This window comes from Canis aureus, chromosome 5 (genome assembly GCF_053574225.1).
Source record: "Canis aureus isolate CA01 chromosome 5, VMU_Caureus_v.1.0, whole genome shotgun sequence".
Classification (NCBI taxonomy): Eukaryota; Metazoa; Chordata; class Mammalia; order Carnivora; family Canidae; genus Canis; species Canis aureus.
Genome location: NC_135615.1, coordinates 46143386 through 46153290, shown reverse-complemented (window position 1 = coordinate 46153290; position 9905 = coordinate 46143386). Strand labels below are relative to the sequence as shown.

General features: G+C 49.0%; 2 protein-coding genes across 2 annotated transcripts; one reads left to right on the top strand and one right to left on the bottom strand.

Moving 5' to 3' along the window:
* LOC144313559 (uncharacterized) lies at positions 1–2598 on the bottom strand. The gene is made up of 3 exons (XM_077896494.1): positions 2556–2598; positions 2009–2496; positions 1–1507 (listed from the first exon to the last, which is right to left on the bottom strand). The coding sequence occupies exons 1-3, from the start codon at positions 2596–2598 to the stop codon at positions 1019–1021; spliced, it is 1020 nt and encodes a 339-aa protein (XP_077752620.1). The 3' UTR covers positions 1–1018.
* A 365-nt stretch (positions 2599–2963) lies between these two features.
* Positions 2964–8698, top strand: PLK2 (polo like kinase 2). The gene is made up of 14 exons (XM_077897875.1): positions 2964–3294; positions 3741–3848; positions 3994–4110; positions 4312–4441; positions 4680–4767; positions 5094–5189; positions 5300–5498; positions 5589–5736; positions 6075–6172; positions 6487–6616; positions 6860–7100; positions 7211–7340; positions 7651–7761; positions 7897–8698. Exons 1-14 carry the CDS (start codon positions 3022–3024, stop codon positions 8086–8088), a joined length of 2061 nt encoding a protein of 686 aa, XP_077754001.1. The 5' UTR covers positions 2964–3021; the 3' UTR covers positions 8089–8698.
* Positions 8699–9905: the final 1207 nt, after the last annotated feature.

Below are 9905 nucleotides of genomic sequence, written 5' to 3'. Positions count from 1 at the left end.
TTTTATTTATTTATTCATGACAGACACAGAGAGAGAGAGGCAGAGACACAGGTAGAGAAGCAGGCTCCATGTGGGGAGCCCGACGTGGGATTTAATCCTAGAACCCTGGGATCACACCCTGAGCCAAAGGCAGACGCACAACCACTGAGCCACCCAAGAGTCCTGTAATGTTTAGATTTAAATACTAAAATTATTTTTTTATATTCATTAAGTTACTTTTCAAAGACTTCAATGTTAGATTTAAATTTCTAACCAATTAAATATTTCAGTAAAACAATCTTTCCCTGTCCTGTGCTCAGAAACTTGGTTGCTTAAAATTTCAACTAACATTTTGTTTTGTTCTTGAATTTACGTCTTTATACCATCTGGAGTAGATTTTTTTGTATATGGTATATTTATGGGTTAAACTGTCTCCTTGACCTCCATGTATTGAAGCTCTAACCCTCAGAACACGACTGTACTTGGGACGTCAGGACACAGGAGACAGGGTCTCAGGAGAAACCAAGCCTGCCCACACCTTGAGCTTAGACTTCCGGACTCCGGAACTGTGAGAAAAATTTCTGTCATTGGAGCCCCTAATCTGTGGAATTTTGCTCCGGCAGCCCTGGAAAAGTCATCCAGTGTGAGAGAGGGATTTTGCTTCGTTTTGCTATGGAAAAGCCACCGGATTCTAGTTCTCTTTACTGAACGGTCCCCTGCTTTGCTCACGGACGTCAGGACTCTTTGGTCATATATCAAAGTCCCATATAATGTGGGCCCACTTCCAGACACCGTACTTCTTGCATCTGATCAGTCTATCCCTGGGAGGGCTCTGTTTGCTTACCCTCGGCAGCTTCACTACAAGTCCTGACAGCTGGTGGAGAAAGGCCTTCCACCTTTGCTTAATCTTTGAAGGGACTTTGCTATTTTTGATCCCTTCCACTGTCCTATAAAGCTTGGAATCAGCTTGCCGGGTGTCACCAGACATCACCCCGGGGTTTTCACAGCTATAGAGCTACAGAGAAACACTATTTTGGAATTAAAGAACGCTCTCCGTGGGAAAGGACACGTCTTCCTTCCCTTCTGGCGAGGTGGCCTGCGATTCTGGTTCTGTCCGCCTGAGGGCACCACAAACCGAAAAATGCGATCCCGACAGTTGGCCTGAGGCGCTCCGCACACGCCCGCCCGCGCGGCACACGGTGGTCCTCCGCGTGGTCCACACCGGACTGTTCGGGAGCGTAGACCCGGATTTCATGCGGAACGTCCGCGGTCGACCGAATGCTGAGGTCCGTTTGGCAAAGATCCGTACGCCGGCGTGCAGTAACCAAGGAACTGAAGTAAGGATGAGAAACGTCCCGAGCATCTGTTCTTCGCGGCCCTCTTCGCCGAGAAGGCCGTCAGCGGAGAGTGGAGCAAGTTCCTCACCGACCCCTGAAGTGCAGGGACGGCGTGGGACGGCTCTGGACGTGCAGGCGGGCTTCTCCAGGCAGCAGGCCTGCTCCAGGCTGGCGAACGGGTCTGCGTGCATCTGGGGAGCAGAGGGCACCCCTGGGCTCATGGCTACAGGGGAGGATGGTGTGAATGGTCGTCCCCACCCCCACGCCCACGCCCACGCCCACGCCCCCTCCGGCCCCGTCACCCTGGGAGCAAAGTCTACTTTCACTTGGGAGAAACAGGCCTGGGCTCGCCCTCACCTGCTGCAAGCGCCCCGGGGCCTTTCCCTGTCGACCGGGGAATGGCAGCGACGCCCCCCGTGCCCTAGGGGGCGAGCGTAGGGCGCGGAATGTCGGCCGCGGCTCCCTTCAGGGACGGGGGACGGGCGCGGACCTCCAGGGCGCGCAGGACTGAGGGGCCCTTCCTCCGAGCGCCCCCCGGGGGCTCCCGCGAGCCGCGCGCGCACACTGACCGGCATCTAGGAGCACGGAGGGTCTGCTGCGTCTCATTAGCCGAGGCGCGGCTCCCGCTCGTTGGCAGAGCCCGAGGGCGTGCGGACACCCGCACCGAGGCCCGTGCCGAGCCCGGCTCCTACCTGCACGGGCGGAAGCGCAGCCCGTCCCAGGCGGGACGCTGCAGGGTGACAGGAGGCACCTCGGGCCCCGGGCGCGGTGCCCCTCACGCAAGGGTGAGCAGGACGAGAAGGTGTCCCCGGGTCAGCAAAAGCGAGCAGTCGGATCTGGGGCTCGGAGCAGCTCGCGGGGCCCCGCGGGGACAGGGCCGTGCACGCCCGCCGTCCCTCCCCGGCCCCGGGCGCCGCGTGGGCTCCGAGCCGCGCGCAGGACGCCCGGGGGGGAGAGGCCCCCTGCCGCCTCCGGTCAGGGCAGGCCCGCTCGCCGCGGCGCCCGCACTTCTGGAACCTCCCGCGAGGGGACGCCCGCGCGCCCCAGTGCAGGGCGCCCCGAGGGGCAGTTCCGCGGGCGCCCCCTCCGCGGTCACCGGCTGCCCTCCCGCGGGGAAGGGTCCCCGCGACCGCAGGCCCGGGCCCGCCGCTGCTCGCGACGCCGCCCCGAGAGGCCCGGCCTTTCGCGGGGAGCCCGGCCCGCGGGGCCGCAACTGGGCGCGAGACGGCGGGGTGCGACCCCGCAGCGACCCCCCGACGGCCCGGGGAGGCCTCGCGCGCATGCGCCGCGGACCCCGGACGCAGCGCCCCCGACTGGCGGCGCCAGGGAGCGGGCCGGGGTCGAGGGGACCCGCGTCCGCCGGGCGCTTTCCTTGCCGCGGGGGGAGCGCGGGCGGGGGTCGCCCGCGGCGGCGAGCGCTCCCCGAGGCCGGCCCGTCGGGGCCCGCACGCCTGCTGCAGCGGGAAGCCCGCGGCGGCTCCCGACCTCGCGGCGGCCCCGCGCGCGCTTCGGCGGCCGGGGGGCGGGGCGTCGCCCGTGACGTCACATCGCGTCCGGAGTCTCCGCCCCCCCCGGCGGCCCGTATATAAGCCTCGGCCGGGCGGCCGCACTCTCACAAGTGGACGCGGACGGCGCGGGCGCGGGCGCGGGCGCGAGCAGGGGCAGGGGCAGTCGGCGGGGCTCGAGGGCCGGGCGGCGGGCGGCGATGGAGCTCTTGCGGACTATCACGTACCAGCCGGCCGCCGGCACCAAGATGTGCGAGCAGGCGCTGGGCAAGGCTTGCGGCGGGGACTCCAAGAAGAAGCGGCCGCCGCAGCCCCCCGAGGAGCCGCCGCCGCCGCCGCAGCCCGCGGGCCAGGGGCCGCCGGCGGCGCCGCACCACCACCACCACCACGCGCACTCGGGCGCCGAGGTCTCGCGGATTATCGTGGACCCCACGACGGGGAAGCGCTACTGCCGGGGCAAAGTGCTGGGCAAGGTGACGAGCGGCGGGCGGCGCGGCCGGGCACCCCCGTCCGGGGGGCGGGCGGGCGGGCGCGGGTGCGGGCGGGACCCGGGCGCTCGGCGCCCTGCGCTGCCCTCTGGGGCGCGCGAGCCCGCAGCGCGGCTCCCCGCGCCGCCCCCACCTGCGCCCCGCGGCTTTCTTTTTCTTTTTTTCTTTCTGACATTTATTTTTGATTCCCCCCCTCCCCAAAGCTTTGTAAAGGGAGAAGGCATGCTCTTCCCTTCCCGAAGGAGCTTTCAAAAAAAGTACAGTGCATGCGACTGTCTACCCTTCCTTCCCCGTAATTTTGCTTTTCCCCTCTAATTTTTAGGTATTTTTAAAAAAATGCCTGCTGTCCTTTTTTTTTTTTTTTTTTTTTCTTGTTTTTTCTTTTTTTCCCCCTGCCCCACTCAATGCTCTCTCTCTCGGCTTTGTTTCAGGGTGGCTTTGCCAAATGTTACGAGATGACAGATTTGACAAACAACAAAGTGTATGCTGCAAAAATCATTCCTCACAGCAGAGTAGCTAAACCTCATCAAAGGGAAAAGGTGTGTATGACTGTTGAGTAAAGTATTTTCTTTGTGCGCAGGGATGGCCCTTCCCTCTTAAGAAAATGTCTTCTGCATGTGTAAGCAACTGGCTCTTGAAAGGTGACAGAAGGCTTATAAGCCTTGTCTCGCCCTTTTCTTTCAGATCGACAAAGAAATAGAGCTTCACAGAATCCTCCATCATAAGCACGTAGTGCAATTTTACCACTACTTTGAGGACAAAGAAAACATTTACATTCTCTTGGAATACTGCAGTAGAAGGGTGAGCTTTAACTCCTCTTGGAGTTCATTTACTTCCCCCAAACTGGAGCGGGCTTCACACTGCATTTTATCTGGGATTTTAGCTGCGGTGGGAATTATGATATCGTAGTGTTCCCTATCATCACTCAACCTGCAAAAGGAAACTACTGATTTTGATGACTTTGTTTGACAGATTCTCTTTTTCTCCTTCTCCTCCTCCTAGTCCATGGCTCATATCTTGAAAGCAAGGAAGGTGTTGACAGAGCCAGAAGTCCGATACTACCTCAGGCAGATTGTGTCTGGACTGAAGTACCTTCATGAACAAGAAATCTTACACCGAGATCTCAAACTAGGTAAGCCCTATGTTCCAAACACTGAACTTCTGCATCAGGGAGAGGTGTTCTTTTCTTCTCCGTCTCCCTTGTTACGCATTAATGTTCTTAATTGGGATCTAGCCTATGTAATCTTTCTTTTTAATCTGTGACTTTAACAGTAAACAACTGGCTGCCTGCCTCCAAAGAGGATGTGTGTGTGTATTTGGTTAGAACGTCTTTTCAAGGGGATTCAGGTTTTGCTTTGTTTATTATCCAGGGAACTTTTTTATTAACGAAGCCATGGAATTAAAAGTCGGGGACTTCGGTTTGGCAGCCAGGCTGGAACCCTTGGAGCACAGAAGGAGGTAAGAGTCAAAGATATATCCTAAAAAAAAAAAAAAAAAAAAAAAAGATATATCCTGACAGGGTTTTATGAAGATCAAATACACCCTTATTTTTTTTTTTCAATTAATGTTTTGGAGAAGGTGAATTCATACTAAAGTCCACAAACCACAATAATATTAATAATTATTAAGTCGCTCTATCAAATGTTAATTGTTGAGATGCCAAAAATGAAAAGTCAGATTTTTCTAAACAGGAATTTAATGCAATACTCCTAAGGTTTTATCCAGAGAACTAAGTGTAAACAGTAGAACAGTTCTTAATGAGGTCTTCATATTTTGTTTTCCAGAACAATATGTGGTACCCCAAACTATCTCTCTCCTGAAGTCCTCAACAAACAAGGACATGGCTGTGAATCAGATATTTGGGCCTTAGGTTGTGTAATGTAAGTAAATGCACCAAAATGATGAAAAAGCAAATTTGGATTTCGATTTTAACAATGGAAAAGAACTGCTTTGTGACCATTTCTAAAAAAAAGTGTCCTTTTGCACACAGGTATACAATGTTACTAGGAAGACCCCCCTTCGAAACTACAAATCTGAAAGAAACTTACAGGTGCATAAGAGAAGCAAGGTATACAATGCCATCGTCATTGCTGGCTCCTGCTAAGCACTTGATAGCTAGCATGTTGTCCAAAAATCCAGAGGATCGTCCCAGTTTGGATGACATCATTCGACATGAATTTTTTTTGCAGGTTGGTGCTTTTCTTGTGTCTTTTTATTACATGCTATCAATCACAGTTACCGAAATGGTTATACTTAAAGTCTTTTTTGACACTCCACAGGGCTTCACTCCAGACAGACTCTCTTCTAGCTGTTGTCATACAGTTCCAGATTTCCACTTGTCAAGCCCGGCTAAGAATTTCTTTAAGAAAGCAGCTGCTGCTCTTTTTGGTGGCAAAAAAGACAAAGCAAGATATATTGACACACATAGTAAGTTATAAGACTTCTTTTGCTCTTCAGTCTCCAGTGTTATATTTATAGTGGATTAAGTTAGTTAAAAGATAACAGCCAGTATGTTTGAACGCTGTTGAACTTTTTATAGCGTGATAAATCTGCATTCCAAAATGTGATGGCTAGCTTTTTTTCCCCTACCATACACATTAAAGTGTGCTTCGTGCATAATTGCCCCTGATGGTGATGGCAACATGCTGGTTTTGCCTTGAATCCTCATAAGCTGGTTATTAATGCAAAAGGAGGAAATGTGGCTAGTTTTGTTCCTACCTTGTTAGCCTAGATTAATGCTCATAATTTTTGTCTTTGATTTACAGATAGAGTGTCTAAAGAAGATGAAGAAATTTACAAGCTTAGGCATGATTTGAAAAAGACTTCGATAACTCAGCAGCCCAGCAAACACAGGACAGATGAGGTATGCTGGAAAAGAATAAAATAGATATAAACACGCTGTATCATTTTGTTCTTTGTTAATTATCACATGGATTATGATTATCAGGATTCAAGTACGTTGTATTTACTTAAAGCTTCCCTTTTCCCCTTTTAAAAGGGAAGATTTTGCTTCTCAGTTTAATAGTTGCATGCACTTGAGTCACTGAAATATCGTTTGTGCCCATTGCTTTATGATCAGCTTTCCCAGCAATTGCCACAATCTCCCCTTAACCTAGCATTCCCAACCTGAAATGAATTTGAGATGCTTGACTCATTGTCTACTCTTCTCTTTTCTAGGAGCTCCAGCCACCTACCACTACAGTTGCCAGATCTGGAACACCTGCAGTAGAAAATAAGCAGCAGATTGGAGATGCTATTCGCATGATAGTCAGAGGGACTCTTGGCAGCTGCAGCAGTAGCAGTGAATGTAAGTAGCTGTCAATGGCATTTTCCATAAAACTATAAATGCCAGTGCTTAATACTAAGTAACTGGAGTCCCTTTGTTTTATGGCCTGATTTAACATAGAAGAGGTAAAATCAGAGGACTTGGAAAAAGGCAAGGAACAGTTTTGAGTCCTCTATCCTTAGAGGTCACGGAGGGAAAGTTAGCAGCCCCTCAAAGCCTAAGGTTTTATCGTTAATTATTTTATATTTTTCTCTGACTTTTCAGGCCTTGAAGACAGTACCATGGGAAGTGTCGCAGACACAGTGGCAAGAGTCCTTCGAGGATGTCTAGAAAACATGCCAGAAGCTGACTGCATTCCCAAAGAGCAGCTGAGCACTTCCTTTCAGTGGGTCACCAAATGGGTCGATTACTCTAACAAATATGGCTTTGGGTACCAGCTCTCAGACCACACTGTAGGTGTCCTTTTCAACAATGGTGCTCACATGAGCCTCCTTCCAGACAAAAAGTAAGTGTATCCAGTTAATGAAGTCCTGTCACTTCTTTAGTCTTGCACTAAGAAATCTAGAAACAATGACTAACTGCTTCTCTTCTCTCCCTATGGTTCCTGTTTTTCAGAACAGTTCACTATTATGCAGAGCTTGGCCAGTGCTCTGTTTTCCCAGCAACAGATGCTCCTGAACAATTCATTAGTCAAGTGACGGTGCTCAAATACTTCTCTCATTACATGGAGGAGAACCTCATGGATGTAAGTACATCCTAGATGTGGCTTTTGAGCAGTGATATTTGAAGTGTAGTCCACACACACACACACACACACACACGCACACAAAGTGTAGTCCACAGACCAGTAGCATCATTACAGCTCCGAGGCTTGTGAGAGGTGCAGATGCTTATGTCCTACTCCAGCTCTACTGAATCAGAATCTCTCTGGGAGGTGGGACCAGGAAGCTCCAGGCCATTCCAATGCCTGCTCAAATTGGAGAGGCATTTGCCTAGAAAAATTGAGTGCAAACTGCAAAATCTGTCTGGGTATTTACTCTCCCAATTTCTTCTAGGGTGGAGATCTGCCTAGCGTTACCGATATTCGAAGACCTCGGCTCTACCTCCTTCAGTGGCTGAAATCTGATAAGGCCTTAATGATGCTCTTCAATGATGGCACCTTTCAGGTAAGCGAACCTTTCAGGAATGTGTGTATTTAGTTCACAAAAAATGATTTCTTAACTAGCCATTTAATAACTGGACACACTTGACTAATTCCTGAATATTTAGAGATGTCTAATATCTATGTTTACTTTTAAAAGGTGAATTTCTACCACGATCATACGAAAATAATCATCTGTAGCCAAAATGAAGAATATCTTCTCACCTACATTAACGAGGACAGGATATCTACAACGTTCAGACTGACAACTCTGCTGATGTCCGGCTGTTCATCAGAATTAAAAAATCGGATGGAATATGCTCTGAACATGCTCTTACAGAGATGTAACTAAAAGACTTCTTGAATGGACCCTATGGGACTCCTCTTTTCCACTGTGAGATCTACGGGGAAGCCAATCAGATGATCTACAGCATGTTGAAAAAGATGGACAGGTGGTGGTACGAAAACAATTCTTCTATGGCCTGCAGGACTGGATGGAACCAGACCAGGCTGAGGCATACAGTTCTTAACTTTGGACAATCTGAGAGTGAACCAGAATGCAGTTTTTCTTGACGTACCTGTTTTAAAAGGTTTTTCAGACAATTTCACAGAAAGGTGCATTGACTTCTCTCTGTTGAGAGCATTTCAGACAGAGGACTTGGAACTGTGAATATACTTCCCAAAGGGGAGGGAGAAGGGAGGAAGCTCCCATGTTGTTTAAAGGCTGTAATCGGAGCAGCTTTTGGCTGCTCAACTGTGAACTATGGCCATCTATAATTTTTTTTTTTTTTTTGTTAATTTTTGAAGACACTTGTGGCTGGAAAAGTGCATTCCTTGTTAATAAACTTTTTATTTATTACAGCCAAAAGACCAGTATTTATTATCAAAATGTTTCTTTTTTTTTTTTTTTTTATGTTGACCATTTTAAACTGTTGGCAATAAAGAGTATGAAAAAGCAGAAACAGTGGTCTGTCTTTGGTATGGTGCATCACCTCATCACAACATTCTTCGATCATGGATTCTTGGCCCTCTGTGGCGTGACGTTGTGTACAGAAGCATGCTAGAAAGTTAGATCTTTGATTTTTTTGTTTGTAGGAAGTAAATCCTTAACACCTGAAGTACAATCAAACATCTTCTGAGTAGATGTAGCTTGAGAAGATTATATCCAAAATACTGCTCCTATTACAACCAAAATATAGACCTACTCAATCCACGACCAATTTCCCTCTGGAGTATTTCCTTAAAACTCATTTAGCTTGGAGCTGAAAGCCAGAGCAATCTTGTGTAAACAGACCTCTGTTATGTGTCAATAGGTACAGGAAGCTTATCTTAATATGGGCAAAACTCTGTGCTTTATAATATTTGCACCACCTAACTGTATTACTCAGCTTAAACCTGCCTAAACACTTCCCGTGCCGCTGGCACTGCTAGTACACAATTCCAGTAGTGGGGAGTACTTTGTAAATAAGTCCTTTTCTTTTCCTTCTGGTTGGTGCAAGGTGGATGAGGAACGGTACGGGAACTAACCTATGGTTTTAAGCCCATCTTTTATACTATCACATTCTCCAAGAGGCCACTCAGAATGTTTTCTCTTTCAGCAGGATCTACTCTTTAGTGGGTGGAAAAAGCTGCTCATTCTGTTACTCGGGACTTCCAGTGACCTGTATGAAATGCGAATACTTATTTGTTTCACTGTAATCCCACTAAGGAAAATACTGTGCTGAGAAAAGCAGCACTCTCATGTATTAGGATGCTGTCGGCACGAATCCTGTAGTAGTGTAGAAATGGTTGGTTGTACTTTTACATATTTCTAAAGTTCTTGCAAACACCATACCTGTTCTACTTTGTTTATAAAAGTCACATCTGGGGAATTTGTTAGGGATATTTCACAGGTCCTAGAACAACTCGGGCTGGCTGGAGTTCTCTGACAACATACACAACTTCAGTCTTGGTTCAATGGCTTATAAGTAAGAACTGAAGAAAGCTAGCTAATTCTACTGAGAGCCAAGGGTGCAAAAGTAGGATCTGTTTCTATCCTTGTGACCAGAGAAAAAAATGGGAGTTTGTAAAGAATGAGAAATGGTCTTTCATTTTGAATTTCACAGTGTACGTTACTTCACATTTTCATAAGATACGCACCTATTCACTCTTAAGGATCTACTGTGTGCA

Bases quoted from the DNA above. Each gene is read 5' to 3' on its own strand.
- LOC144313559 (XM_077896494.1), bottom strand. From the start codon at position 2,598: ATGCGCGCGAGGCCTCCCCGGGCCGTCGGGGGGTCGCTGCGGG. The intron at 2,497-2,555 runs GTCGCACCCCGC...TCCCCGCGAAAG, and splicing joins CGTCGGGGGGTCGCTGCGGG to GCCGGGCCTCTCGGGGCGGC. The intron at 1,508-2,008 runs GTAGGAGCCGGG...TCTGCTCCCCAG, and splicing joins CTGCGCTTCCGCCCGTGCAG to ATGCACGCAGACCCGTTCGC.
- PLK2 (XM_077897875.1), top strand. From the start codon at position 3,022: ATGGAGCTCTTGCGGACTATCACGTACCAGCCGGCCGCCGGCACCAAG. The intron at 3,849-3,993 runs GTGTGTATGACT...CTTTTCTTTCAG, and splicing joins AACCTCATCAAAGGGAAAAG to ATCGACAAAGAAATAGAGCT. The intron at 7,762-7,896 runs GTAAGCGAACCT...TACTTTTAAAAG, and splicing joins TCAATGATGGCACCTTTCAG to GTGAATTTCTACCACGATCA.